Source organism: Oncorhynchus mykiss, chromosome 6, assembly GCF_013265735.2.
Source record: "Oncorhynchus mykiss isolate Arlee chromosome 6, USDA_OmykA_1.1, whole genome shotgun sequence".
NCBI lineage: Eukaryota > Metazoa > Chordata > Actinopteri > Salmoniformes > Salmonidae > Oncorhynchus > Oncorhynchus mykiss.
The window spans coordinates 83,271,183-83,286,476 of NC_048570.1; the positions used below are offsets into that span (position 1 = coordinate 83,271,183).

The 15,294-nt window shown below is 46.6% G+C and overlaps 1 protein-coding gene across 4 annotated transcripts in view; it reads left to right on the top strand.

Annotated features, from left to right (window-relative positions):
• Positions 1-14,316, top strand: part of LOC110506168 (elongation factor-like GTPase 1) — a 102,117-nt gene extending 87,801 nt beyond the window's left edge. For all 4 annotated transcript variants that reach the window (XM_036981202.1, XM_036981204.1, XM_036981201.1 and 1 more), the window contains exon 23: positions 13,551-14,316. In XM_036981202.1, coding sequence (XP_036837097.1) covers positions 13,551-13,739 — 189 coding nt within the window. In that variant the 3' untranslated portion in view covers positions 13,740-14,316. The remainder of the gene's footprint in view (positions 1-13,550) is intronic.
• The last annotated feature ends 978 nt before the right edge of the window (positions 14,317-15,294 follow it).

Here is a 15,294-nt window from a genome sequence, read left to right on the forward strand (position 1 = left end):
AGTGGTTAGAGCGTTGGGCCAGTAACCAGCAGGTAGCCTAGTGTTTAGAGCGTTGGACCAGTAACCAGCAGGTAGCCTAGTGGTTAGAGTGCTGGGCCAGTAACCAGCAGGTAGGCTAGTGGTTAGAGCATTGGGCCAGTAACCAGCATGTAGCCTAGTGGTTAGAGCGTTGGGCCAGTAACCAGCAGGTAGCCTAGTGGTTAGAGCATTGGGCCAGTAACCATCAGGTAGCCTAGTGGTTAGAGCATTGGGCCAGTAACCAGCAGGTAGCCTAGTGGTTAGAGTGTTGGACCAGTAACCAGCAGGTAGCCTAGTGGTTAGAGTGTTGGGCCAGTAACCAGCAGGTAGCCTAGTGGTTAGAGTGTTGGGCCAGTAACCAGCAGGTAGCCTAGTGGTTAGAGTGTTGGGCCAGTAACCAGCAGGTAGCCTAGTGGTTAGAGTGTTGGGCCAGTAACCAGCAGGTAGCCTAGTGGTTAGAGCGTTGGGCCAGTAACCAGCAGGTGGCCTAGCGGTTAGAGCGTTGGGCCAGTAACCAGCAGGTAGCCTAGCGGTTAGAGCGTTGGGCCAGTAACCAGCAGGTAGCCTAGCGGTTAGAGTGTTTGGCCAGTAACCAGCAGGTAGCCTAGTGGTTAGAGTGTTGGGCCAGTAACCAGCAGGTAGCCTAGTGGTTAGAGTGTTGGGCCAGTAACCAGCAGGTAGCCTAGTGGTTAGAGTGTTGGGCCAGTAAACAGCAGGTAGCCTAGTGGTTAGAGCATTGGGCCAGTAACCAGCAGGTAGCCTAGTGGTTAGAGCGTTGGGCCAGTAACCAGCAGGTAGCCTAGTGGTTAGAGCGTTGGACCAGTAACCAGCAGGTAGCCTAGTGGTTAGAGTGCTGGGCCAGTAACCAGCAGGTAGGCTAGTGGTTAGAGCATTGGGCCAGTAACCAGCATGTAGCCTAGTGGTTAGAGCGTTGGGCCAGTAACCAGCAGGTAGCCTAGTGGTTAGAGCATTGGGCCAGTAACCAGCAGGTAGCCTAGTGGTTAGAGCATTGGGCCAGTAACCAGCAGGTAGCCTAGTGGTTAGAGCATTGGGCCAGTAACCAGCAGGTAGCCTAGTGGTTAGAGCGTTGGACCAGTAACCAGCAGGTAGCCTAGTGGTTAGAGTGTTAGGCCAGTAACCAGCAGGTAGCCTAGTGGTTAGAGCGTTGGACCAGTAACCAGCAGGTAGCCTAGTGGTTAGAGCGTTGGGCCAGTAACCAGCAGGTAGCCTAGTGGTTAGAGCATTGGGCCAGTAATCAGCAGGTAGCCTAGTGGTTAGAGCGTTGGGCCAGTAACCAGCAGGTAGCCTAGTGGTTAGAGCATTGGGCCAGTAACCAGCAGGTAGCCTAGTGGTTAGAGTGTTGGGCCAGTAACCAGCAGGTAGCCTAGTGGTTAGAGCATTGGGCCAGTAACCAGCAGGTAGCCTAGTGGTTAGAGCGTTGGGCCAGTAACCAGCAGGTAGCCTAGTGGTTAGAGCGTTGGGACAGTAACCAGCAGTTAGCCTAGTGGTTAGAGCGTTGGGCCAGTAACCAGCAGGTAGCCTAGTGGTTAGAGCATTGGGCCAGTAACCAGCAGGTAGTCTAGTGTTTAGAGCGTTGGGCCAGTAACCAGCAGGTAGCCTAGTGGTTAGAGCTTTGGACCAGTAACCAGCAGGTAGCCTAGTGGTTAGGAGTTTTGGGCCAGTAACCAGCAGGTAGCCTAGTGGTTAGAGCGTTGGGCCAGTAACCAGCAGGTAGCCTAGTGGTTAGAGCATTGGGCCAGTAACCAGCAGGTAGCCTAGTGGTTAGAGTGTTGGGCCAGTAACCAGCAGGTAGCCTAGTGGTTAGAGCGTTGGGACAGTAACCAGCAGGTAGCCTAGTGGTTAGAGTGTTGGGCCAGTAACCAGCAGGTAGCCTAGTGGTTAGAGTGTTGGGCCAGTAACCAGCAGGTAGCCTAGTGGTTAGAGCATTGGGCCAGTAACCAGCAGGTAGCCTAGTGGTTAGAGTGTTGGGCCAGTAACCAGCAGGTAGCCTAGTGGTTAGAGCGTTGGGACAGTAACCAGCAGGTAGCCTAGTGGTTCGAGTGTTGGGCCAGTAACCAGCAGGTAGCCTAGTGGTTCGAGTGTTGGGCCAGTAACCAGCAGGTAGCATAGTGGTTAGAGTGTTAGGCCAGTAACCAGCAGGTAGCCTAGTGGTTAGAGTGTTGGGCCAGTAACCAGCAGGTAGCCTAGTGGTTAGAGCGTTGGGCCAGTAACCAGCAGGTAGCATAGTGGTTAGAGTGTTAGGCCAGTAACCAGCAGGTAGCCTAGTGGTTAGAGTGTTGGGCCAGTAACCAGCATGTAGCCTAGTGGTTAGAGCGTTGGGCCAGTAACCAGCAGGTAGCCTAGTGGTTAGAGCATTGGGCCAGTAACCAGCAGGTAGCCTAGTGGTTAGAGCGTTGGACCAGTAACCAGCAGGTAGCCTAGTGGTTAGAGCGTTGGGCCAGTAACCAGCAGGTAGCCTAGTGGTTAGAGCGTTGAGACAGTAACCAGCAGGTAGCCTAGTGGTTAGAGTGTTGGGCCAGTAACCAGCAGGTAGCCTAGTGGTTCGAGTGTTGGGCCAGTAACCAGCAGGTAGCCTAGTGGTTAGAGTGTTGGGCCAGTAACCAGCAGGTAGCCTAGTGGTTAGAGTGTTAGGCCAGTAACCAGCAGGTAGCCTAGTGGTTAGAGTGTTGGGCCAGTAACCAGCAGGTAGCCTAGTGGTTAGAGTGTTGGGCCAGTAACCAGCAGGTAGCCTAGTGGTTAGAGTGTTGGGCCAGTAACCAGCAGGTAGCCTAGTGGTTAGAGTGTTGGGCCAGTAACCAGCAGGTAGCCTAGTGGTTAGAGAGTTGGACCAGTAACCAGCAGGTAGCCTAGTGGTTAGAGCGTTGGGCCAGTAACCAGCAGGTAGCCTAGTGGTTAGAGCATTGGGCCAGTAACCAACAGGTAGCCTAGTGGTTAGAGCGTTGGGCCAGTAACCAGCAGGTAGCCTAGTGGTTAGAGCATTGGGCCAGTAACCAGCAGGTAGCCTAGTGGTTAGAGTGTTGGGCCAGTAACCAGCAGGTAGCCTAGTGGTTAGAGCATTGGGCCAGTAACCAGCAGGTAGCCTAGTGGTTAGAGCGTTGGGCCAGTAACCAGCAGGTAGCCTAGTGGTTAGAGTGTTGGGACAGTAACCAGCAGGTAGCCTAGTGGTTAGAGCGTTGGGCCAGTAGACAGCAGGTAGCCTAGTGGTTAGAGCGTTGGGCCAGTAACCAGCAGGTAGTCTAGTGGTTAGAGCGTTGGGCCAGTAACCAGCAGGTAGCCTAGTGGTTAGAGCGTTGGGACAGTAACCAGCAGGTAGCCTAGTGGTTAGAGTGTTGGGCCAGTAACCAGCAGGTAGCCTAGTGGTTCGAGTGTTGGGCCAGTAACCAGCAGGTAGCCTAGTGGTTAGAGTGTTGGGTCAGTAACCAGCAGGTAGCCTAGTGGTTAGAGTGTTGGGTCAGTAACCAGCAGGTAGCCTAGTGGTTAGAGCATTGGGCCAGTAACCAGCAGGTAGCCTAGTGGTTAGAGTGTTGGGCCAGTAACCAGCAGGTAGCCTAGTGTTTAGAGTGTTGGGCCAGTAACCAGCAGGTAGCCTAGTGGTTAGAGTGTTGGGCCAGTAACCAGCAGGTAGCCTAGAGGTTAGAGTGTTAGGCCAGTAACTGAAAGGTTGCTAGATCGAATCCCTGAGCTGACAAGGTAAGAATCTGTCGTGCCTAGTTAAATATAAAATACGTTGTTTATATGTGTGTTGTAAGTGGTCAAAAACATGGTATAAAACCCACCTCAAAACCAAGTCAAGTTTTTTTCACAGACCCTGTAACCAAAAAACAGGTATCCGGTCTGAAAATGTGTCTCTGTAGGCAGGTCAGTTCATTAGACCTTTTCTGAACTTGTGGACTATAGACACTGAAACCTCAAACAACTGTCTTTTCAATGTGTACTAGTTTTGACCTGGGAACCCTATTCCTTATATAGTACACTAGTTTTGTCCTGGTAACTCTATTCTCTAATCCCTAAATAGAGCACTACTTTCGACCGGAGCCCTTGCTAAAAGTAGTTTTGGGAGGCCTGAATCTGAGGTGCCCTTACAATAAGCAACCGAACTGGCGTGGATGATTTTAGCACCCATATTTTAATTTTTATTCAAATATCTGTGTCTGTCTTCAGTTATGTGTGAGCTCTTTGGCCACGCACACCTGTGTTGTGTTTGGTGTTGAAATGAGAACGAATAAGCAGAACCCCATACCTACTGTAAAATATTGTGGTGGATCATTGATGTTATGGGGATATTCTGCTTCCACTGGTCCTGGGGCCCTTGTTAAGGTCAACAGCATCATGATTTTTGCTAAATCTGGTTGCCTCTGCTAGGAGGCTGAAACTGAAACTTGGCCACAAGTGGATCTTCGAGCAAGACAATAACCCCAAGCAGAAAATCAAAGTCCATGAAGAAATGGTTCATTGGCCCCAAAATCAACATTTTGAGATGGCCATCATTCTCCAGACTTTAACCCCATTAAAAACCAGTGGTTTGTATTGAAGAGGGCAGTCCATAAGCGCAGATTAAGGATATCCAGGATCTGGAAGGATTCTGTATGGAGGAATGGTCTAAGATCCCTCCCAATGTGTTCTCCATCTCCTCAAACATTTTAGAAATGGGCTCCGTGTCGTTATCCTCACAAGGTGAGGTATGGAAAACAGGGTCTCTTTCTTTGACCAATGGTATTAGTATAAAATAATATAATTTCACAAAACAATGTTTGCAAAGAAAGCCAGTGGATGGTTTCTTAATACCTTCAATAATAGTTATTTGGAGTTTTTCAATGAATGTGAATATTTGTAGTTACTTTTAAGTCAATACCTGCAGTCAACTTGTGCAATACGTTAGGAGATAAAGCAGATCTCGTTCTTCATTTCACCTGTCACATTGTTTTACAGTTCCTAGAACAGTTGAGCCAGTCACATTGTTTTACAGTTCCTAGAACAGTTGAGCCAGTCACGTGTTTGTTGTAAAGAGCAAAAAACAAGAGAAAGCGGAGCTGCTGAGTCCAAAGCCGTCGATATCTATCAGTCTCTCTGTTGGGTGGCAGACATGAGGTGATCAAGTTACACTTGTATTCATTCACTACTAAATGTTTCCATCAGATATATTAGAACTGCTTTCTACCGTGTTTTAGAAGTCTGAGAGCTCTGTTATCGGAGTTCTGTACAGCAGCCATTTTTCCCCCTGTGCTTCCTACTAGCGTTTGTTCCATCCTCCATTCTTCCCCACTCTGCTCCGTGCACACATGATGCTTTTCCTTCAGAAAAACATGCATCATAACATTTGGTTCATTTGCACAATTTCTCTCGTTCACCTACGCTTGTAAATGTCCACATTCACCGAAAATGACATTCGGTAACTACTAGCTATACTTGTATACCTTTATGAGCTGGATTTGTTTGTCTTTGCAATTAGTTTGTTCATTTTTGCTTGTTAGCTTTTACCTAACAAGGTATATGTGATTTCGCTATTACTTGTGCTAATTTTGTTAGCATTCCAATGGGCTTTTTGTTTTTAGTGCCCCTTTGTGTGCTATGCCGGTAATTACGTAAATCCCAGGATGGCAGAAGAACAGTATGACATTTTGAAAGTCTGGGTACCTCTCAACCTCTCTAATACAATGTACTGTAGTTTTATCCTTTATTTTATGCAGACATTTCTGCTCATCTTTATCAAGGGGGTCAATCATTTCAGACCCCACTGTATCTATGTCATGGGTATGTGTATTACGTGTTTCTTATTGTGTGTGTGTGTGTGTGTGTGTGTGTGTGTGTGTGTGTGTGTGTGTGTGTGTGCTCCTGTCTGTCTGGGGGTTTAAGTGGTTATTGTTCAAGGTCGGCTAATTTAATTGGCCGAGAGAGCCGGACATTGTTAATGAGCGTGTGCAGCCCGGTGTCTCTCACACACACACACAAGCCTAGTGAACAGCTTTACGGTCTGACTTGATGTCACACTGCCAGGAAGAAGAGACACCACACACACACTGCTTTTATTTGTTATTATTATCTATATTATTATTTTTATAATAAATGCTGTTGGGAAAGAGCTCTCAAGGTAAGTATGTTACTGTATTGTTTTACAGCTGTTGTATCCTCGGCACATGGCGAATAAACCTTGAAACCTGAAACTAGATGCGACACACACGCTATGCAAATTCATTACAACACACAGCATGTCACTCAGTATTAGATTCCCCCGTTGCTCCACACACCCACCCCCTACTAGCACATTGTTGTCAGCCTTTATGTGTGAGCTTCATTAAAACACGTCTGTCCGGTTTAATTTACGTTTCTCTGTCATTATCTGCAGCAGTTAGATAGTTACTCCATAGACAGTCATGACAACATAGATAGTTACTCCATAGACAGTCATGACAACATAGATAGTTACTCCATAGACAGTCATGACAACATAGATAGTTACTCCATAGACAGTCATGACAACATAGATAGTTACTCCATAGACAATCATGACAACGTAGATAGTTACTCCATAGACAATCATGACAACGTAGATAGTTACTCCATAGACAATCATGACAATGTAGATAGTTACTCCATAGACAATCATGACAACATAGATAGTTAGTTACTCCATAGACAATCATGACAACGTAGATAGTTACTCCATAGACAATCATGGCAACATAGATAGTTAGTTACTCCATAGACAATCATGACAACGTAGATAGTTACTCCATAGACAATCATGACAACATAGATAGTTACTCCATAGACAGTCATGACAACGTAGATAGTTACTCCATAGACAGTCATGACAACATAGATAGTTACTCCATAGACAGTCATGACAACATAGATAGTTACTCCATAGACAATCATGACAACATGGAAAGTTACTCCATAGACAGTCATGACAACATAGATAGTTACTCCATAGACAATCGTGACAACATAGTTACTCCATAGACAATCTTGACAACATAGATAGTTACTCCATAGACAATCATTAGAACATAGATAGTTACTCCATAGACGATAACAATGGGGTTTTAGTAGACTCCACCTTGATACTATCTAAATCTTTCTATACATCTAGTCTATTTAAATTAGATGCAAGCTACTGTTAGCATTTAGTTTATCATTGATTTGCTATGGACTTCATATTTATTTAACATATGAATAGTGTTTAGTGACAGAGAGCTCTTCTGTGAGTGTTGTATTGTTGTGTTAGCCATGTTATGGACTTACATTAGATTAGCATGAGAAAGAGGTTGTGACAATAACTTTTTTCCTCCCATTGTGTTGTAGTTCAGGGACTAGCATCTGGTGTGTGTGTGTGTGTGTGTGTGTGTGTGTGTGTGTGTGTGTGTGTTCATTCATTCAGGCTAATGTAGGTGAGGCCCACTGACACGCTTCATGGAGCGCAATGACAAAAGCTCTCTCTCTCTCTCACTCACTCACTCACTCACTCACTCACTCACTCACTCACTCACTCACAAACACACACACAGCAGTGAGACAAAGGCCCCTGTAAAGATAAGTAACTGAAGGGATGCACACAACAGGGGCCGCAGAGAGCAGATTAAATCAAAGACCTGTGTGTGTCTTTGCTTGTGTGCACTCGTGCATACTAGTGTGTTTGTGTGTTTCAGCCCCCCTGTTGGTACATTCCCCCGTTACAGTTAGAGCTGAGCACCCGCCACTCTAACCCTGCACACGTACACACACAATGAAACACACACCCATTCGCCCTACTGGACCCAATTGTGCCGAAATATGTGTGTGTGTGTGTGTGCAACCTCATAATCTGTCTGGTGTTGTTCTTCCTCTACCATCTGTTGCCTGCATCAAGAGTCTGTCACTCGGGGCCCCTAACGGCCAGGTGCAGGGGCCCGCGTACACACTGGTACAGTAATTGTGGCATGGTGTGTGTGTGTGAAGCAGCAGAAGGCATTGCCTCATCTCCTCAGCAGGTTGCACATAGCCAGGCCCTCCTCAACAAACACACACAGTCTCTCTCCTCTAGAACACAGTGTTGATCTGGATGTCCACACAGTCTCTCCTCTAGAGCACAGTGTTGATCTGGATGTCCACACAGTCTCTCCTCTAGAACACAGTGTTGATCTGGATGTCCACACAGTCTCTCTCCTCTAGAACACAGTGTTGATCTGGATGTCCACACAGTCTCTCCTCTAGAACACAGTGTTGATCTGGATGTCCACACAGTCTCTCCTCTAGAACACAGTGTTGATCTGGATGTCCACACAGTCTCTCCTCTAGAACACAGTGTTGATCTGGATGTCCACACAGTCTCTCCTCTAGAACACAGTGTTGATCTGGATGTCCACACAGTCTCTCCTCTAGAACACAGTGTTGATCTGGATGTCCACGCAGTCTCTCCTCTAGAACACAGTGTTGATCTAGATGTCCACACAGTCTCTCCTCTAGAACACAGTGTTGATCTGGATGTCCACACAGTCTCTCTCCTCTAGAACACAGTGTTGATCTGGATGTCCACACAGTCTCTCCTCTAGAACACAGTGTTGATCTGGATGTCCACACAGTCTCTCCTCTAGAACACAGTGTTGATCTGGATGTCCACACAGTCTCTCCTCTAGAACACAGTGTTGATCTGGATGTCCACACAGTCTCTCCTCTAGAACACAGTGTTGATCTGGATGTCCACACAGTCTCTCTCCTCTAGAACACAGTGTTGATCTGGATGTCCACACAGTCTCTCTCCTCTAGAACACAGTGTTGATCTGGATGTCCACACAGTCTCTCTCCTCTAGAACACAGTGTTGATCTGGATGTCCACACAGTCTCTCTCCTCTAGAACACAGTGTTGATCTGGATGTCCACACAGTCTCTCTCCTCTAGAACACAGTGTTGATCTGGATGTCCACACAGTCTCTCTCCTCTAGAACACAGTGTTGATCTGGATGTCCACACAGTCTCTCTCCTCTAGAACGCAGTGTTGATCTGGATGTCCACACAGTCTCTCTCCTCTAGAACACAGTGTTGATCTGGATGTCCACACAGTCTCTCCTCTAGAACACAGTGTTGATCTGGATGTCCACACAGTCTCTCTCCTCTTGAACACAGTGTTGATCTGGATGTCCACACAGTCTCTCCTCTAGAACACAGTGTTGATCTGGATGTCCACACAGTCTCTCTCCTCTAGAACACAGTGTTGATCTGGATGTCCACACAGTCTCTCTCCTCTAGAACACAGTGTTGATCTGGATGTCCACACAGTCTCTCTCCTCTAGAACACAGTGTTGATCTGGATGTCCACACAGTCTCTCCTCTAGAACACAGTGTTGATCTGGATGTCCACACAGTCTCTCTCCTCTTGAACACAGTGTTGATCTGGATGTCCACACAGTCTCTCCTCTAGAACACAGTGTTGATCTGGATGTCCACACAGTCTCTCCTCTAGAACACAGTGTTGATCTGGATGTCCACACAGTCTCTCTCCTCTAGAACACAGTGTTGATCTGGATGTCCATATAGTCTCTCCTCTAGAACACAGTGTTGATCTGGATGTCCACACAGTCTCTCTCCTCTAGAACACAGTGTTGATCTGGATGTCCACACAGTCTCTCTCCTCTAGAACACAGTGTTGATCTGGATGTCCACACAGTCTCTCCTCTAGAACACAGTGTTGATCTGGATGTCCACACAGTCTCTCTCCTCTAGAACACAGTGTTGATCTGGATGTCCACACAGTCTCTGTCCTCTAGAACACAGTGTTGATCTGGATGTCCATATAGTCTCTCCTCTAGAACACAGTGTTGATCTGGATGTCCACACAGTCTCTCTCCTCTAGAACACAGTGTTGATCTGGATGTCCACACAGTCTCTCCTCTAGAGCACAGTGTTGATCTGGATGTCCACACAGTCTCTCTCCTCTAGAACACAGTGTTGATCTGGATGTCCACACAGTCTCTCCTCTAGAACACAGTGTTGATCTGGATGTCCACACAGTCTCTCTCCTCTAGAACACAGTGTTGATCTGGATGTCCACACAGTCTCTCCTCTAGAACACAGTGTTGATCTGGATGTCCACACAGTCTCTCCTCTAGAACACAGTGTTGATCTGGATGTCCACACAGTCTCTCCTCTAGAACACAGTGTTGATCTGGATGTCCACACAGTCTCTCCTCTAGAACACAGTGTTGATCTGGATGTCCACACAGTCTCTCCTCTAGAACACAGTGTTGATCTGGATGTCCACGCAGTCTCTCCTCTAGAACACAGTGTTGATCTAGATGTCCACACAGTCTCTCCTCTAGAACACAGTGTTGATCTGGATGTCCACACAGTCTCTCTCCTCTAGAACACAGTGTTGATCTGGATGTCCACACAGTCTCTCCTCTAGAACACAGTGTTGATCTAGATGTCCACACAGTCTCTCCTCTAGAACACAGTGTTGATCTGGATGTCCACACAGTCTCTCCTCTAGAACACAGTGTTGATCTGGATGTCCACACAGTCTCTCCTCTAGAACACAGTGTTGATCTGGATGTCCACACAGTCTCTCTCCTCTAGAACACAGTGTTGATCTGGATGTCCACACAGTCTCTCCTCTAGAACACAGTGTTGATCTGGATGTCCACACAGTCTCTCTCCTCTAGAACACAGTGTTGATCTGGATGTCCACACAGTCTCTCTCCTCTAGAACACAGTGTTGATCTGGATGTCCACACAGTCTCTCCTCTAGAACACAGTGTTGATCTGGATGTCCACACAGTCTCTCTCCTCTAGAACACAGTGTTGATCTGGATGTCCACACAGTCTCTCCTCTAGAACACAGTGTTGATCTGGATGTCCACACAGTCTCTCCTCTAGAACACAGTGTTGATCTGGATGTCCACACAGTCTCTCTCCTCTTGAACACAGTGTTGATCTGGATGTCCACACAGTCTCTCCTCTAGAACACAGTGTTGATCTGGATGTCCACACAGTCTCTCCTCTAGAACACAGTGTTGATCTGGATGTCCACACAGTCTCTCTCCTCTTGAACACAGTGTTGATCTGGATGTCCACACAGTCTCTCCTCTAGAACACAGTGTTGATCTGGATGTCCACACAGTCTCTCCTCTAGAACACAGTGTTGATCTGGATGTCCACACAGTCTCTCTCCTCTAGAACACAGTGTTGATCTGGATGTCCATATAGTCTCTCCTCTAGAACACAGTGTTGATCTGGATGTCCACACAGTCTCTCTCCTCTAGAACACAGTGTTGATCTGGATGTCCACACAGTCTCTCTCCTCTAGAACACAGTGTTGATCTGGATGTCCACACAGTCTCTCCTCTAGAACACAGTGTTGATCTGGATGTCCACACAGTCTCTCTCCTCTAGAACACAGTGTTGATCTGGATGTCCACACAGTCTCTCCTCTAGAACACAGTGTTGATCTGGATGTCCACACAGTCTCTCTCCTCTAGAACACAGTGTTGATCTGGATGTCCACACAGTCTCTCCTCTAGAACACAGTGTTGATCTGGATGTCCACACAGTCTCTGTCCTCTAGAACACAGTGTTGATCTGGATGTCCATATAGTCTCTCCTCTAGAACACAGTGTTGATCTGGATGTCCACACAGTCTCTCCTCTAGAACACAGTGTTGATCTGGATGTCCACACAGTCTCTCCTCTAGAGCACAGTGTTGATCTGGATGTCCACACAGTCTCTCTCCTCTTGAACACAGTGTTGATCTGGATGTCCACACAGTCTCTCTCCTCTAGAATACAGTGTTGATCTGGATGTCCACACAGTCTCTCTCCTCTAGAACACAGTGTTGATCTGGATGTCCACACAGTCTCTCCTCTAGAACACAGTGTTGATCTGGATGTCCACACAGTCTCTCTCCTCTAGAACACAGTGTTGATCTGGATGTCCACACAGTCTCTCCTCTAGAACACAGTGTTGATCTGGATGTCCACACAGTCTCTCTCCTCTAGAACGCAGTGTTGATCTGGATGTCCACACAGTCTCTCTCCTCTAGAACACAGTGTTGATCTGGATGTCCACACAGTCTCTCCTCTAGAACACAGTGTTGATCTGGATGTCCACACAGTCTCTCCTCTAGAACACAGTGTTGATCTGGATGTCCACACAGTCTCTCTCCTCTTGAACACAGTGTTGATCTGGATGTCCACACAGTCTCTCCTCTAGAACACAGTGTTGATCTGGATGTCCACACAGTCTCTCTCCTCTAGAACACAGTGTTGATCTGGATGTCCACACAGTCTCTCCTCTAGAACACAGTGTTGATCTGGATGTCCACACAGTCTCTCCTCTAGAACACAGTGTTGATCTGAATGTCCACACAGTCTCTCTCCTCTTGAACACAGTGTTGATCTGGATGTCCACACAGTCTCTCCTCTAGAACACAGTGTTGATCTGGATGTCCACACAGTCTCTCTCCTCTAGAACACAGTGTTGATCTGGATGTCCACACAGTCTCTCTCCTCTAGAACACAGTGTTTATCTGGATGTCCACACAGTCTCTCTCCTCTTGAACACAGTGTTGATCTGGATGTCCACACAGTCTCTCTCCTCTAGAACACAGTGTTGATCTGGATGTCCACACAGTCTCTCCTCTAGAACACAGTGTTGATCTGGATGTCCACACAGTCTCTCTTCTAGAACACAGTGTTGATCTGGATGTCCACACAGTCTCTCCTCTAGAACACAGTGTTGATCTGGATGTCCACACAGTCTCTCTCCTCTAGAACATAGTGTTGATCTGGATGTCCACACAGTCTCTCTCCTCTAGAACACAGTGTTGATCTGGATGTCTGTGTGACTGACTGCTTTGGAAGAACACATGTTCTCTATAACCTCCCTACTGTCAGAGCCTGATGGAGGGAGAGAGGGGTGGGGGGGGGGGGGTGGAGAAAGAGCAAGGTAGGGAGAGAGCCAGGTAGGGAGCTAGAGGGGGAGAGAGCCAGGTAGAGAGATAGCCAGGTAGAGATAGAGCCAGGTAGAGATAGAGCCAGGTAGAGAGAGAGCCAGGTAGAGAGAGAGCCAGGTAGGGAGCTAGAGGGAGAGAGGGGGGAGGTAGAGAGAGAAAGACAGGGAGCAGCTGAGTTGGATAACAGTAGTCATGATCTCTTCCTTGTCTGCCTCCACTGCTGAGCAAAGTTTAGCCAAGACGGGGTTCTTTGTCATGTGGGGTAGATTCCAGTGTCCGCTCCATGCTTTACATCTGTTCATGTTTATGGGTCAGGGCCCGTATCCACAAAGTGTCTCAGAGTAGGAGTGCTGATCTAGGATCTGTTTAGCCTTTTCAGTCGTAAAGAATAAGATATTATGGACAGGGTTGACCTGGCTCTGAGATGTTTTGGGGATACAGGTCCTGATCTTTGTATCTATAGTCCATTTAATGAAGCATTATCCTGCTCAGTGGTGGACTTCAAACTAAATCTGTCTTCATGTATTTGAAACTAAATCGCTCTCTCTCTCTCTGTCTCTCTGTCTGTCTCTGTGTGTGTCTCAAGGTGATCTCCAGTGATCCGTCCTGGGTTCCTACCACAGAAGAGGAGTACCTCCACTTTGGAGAGAAGGCTGATTCTGCCAATCAGGCTCTGAAATACATGAACGGTGTTCGGCGTCGTAAAGGGCTGTACGTGGAGGAGAAGATAGTGGAGCATGGCGAGAAACAGAGAACACTGAGCAAGAACAAATAGGCCTGTGTGTGTGTTTCCTGATTGACTCCTACCAACACACACCCGAGACAGACATCATAAAGAGCATCCAGTAGATAGTGTCCCCCATCGTCCACCATCATCACCCCTCTAACTGTCACTCAAAATGAGCCACTGATGCTTTTATATTACGGAGCAGTTTTGCTGAAAAGTCCAGAACTAGACTTAATCTGTGTCTAGGAAACCGGCCCAATGGGTTTTAATAGCTGGACAAGCAGCTGTGTCTTTACCCGGGAGAATCCCTTTCAGCGATGCATAATTGACGAGTGTTCCCGTTCAAATCCAGTTTTTCTGTTAAGTGAAGTGGCTTGAATGAATTTCTGCTCTCAACCTAATTGAATTGCAGTACCCAGCCCCCTGAAGAGCGGCATTTCATTTGGAAAAACACAAATATGATTCAAAGTGGGATTGTACATGTTTTAATTATTTGGGGACAGCGCTAGCGAGCAATAGCCTTGTTGATGTGCTATGTTGAGAGCTCTGGATAAGGTATCTGTGTACAAGACATAAAGCAAAATGTACAGTATTTACCAGAAAGCAATAAAGAAAGAAAATGGTGTGTTTTTCTGTTTCATTAATCAGGAGTGATATGTGTGTGGGTCATTCTTGAGATGTGGTGGCATTTGGACATGGCATTTTGGAAAATAATTACTTAATGTTTCTAGATTTAATTTAATTTAAATGTATTTGGGTACATCTTCCCATTCTAAATCAAATAATATGGTAGCTTAATGAATAATTGTTACCATTATGATAACACCAATGACACATTTTAGGTCATTGAGGATTTTACTAGATGAGGCCACGATGTTCATTAACCCTTTTTAAAATAATTTACTAAAGTGATATAATTAATACTTTTGCTCTCAATTTCCCTTTATTTACATTGAGTAATACCAATAACACATTATTCAGACACACCAAATTAATAATGTATCATTTTTGCAGATTAGAGGGTGTGTGTTCCCCTAAGATAATTATGAGACAGTTTGCCATCACTGGGAAACACCTTGCACTTCAATCCATGTACTAGAACAACTGTCTAGAATTGCTCTACAAGTTCTCCCTCTTCATTCCCCTATTTCTCCACTCCTCTCAGACTTGTTCCCATTGTGTAGTCTGACCCCTGTCCTTCCTGCCCACTCACCTCCCCTCCCCCACTCCTTCCCCTCTTCCCGGGCTTGAGGAAGAAAGATCTCTTTCTCCACCAAGAAAACAAAGGAGATCAACGGTTATTGAGGTGTGTGTGTGTGTGCACACACGTGTAAAGTAACAGGAGACCGCACAAAATAGTTAAAACATACTGGCCAATGGCTGAGCTTGATTGGTAATGGGTTGAATGATTGTGAGCTAGTATGTCCATCTATTGGTCGTTACACCAGGAAAGGGCTTCCTGGGGTGAAAAAGCCGTTTTAAGATTCAAGTTGGCACGGGGTGCATCTTGATAGTCTAAAGTAGCCTCCTCTGCTTGTTACCTCCATCCGCACTGTTCAGCAAATTGACCAAAGCAATATGGAAGATGCCTTCCAGGACTTTG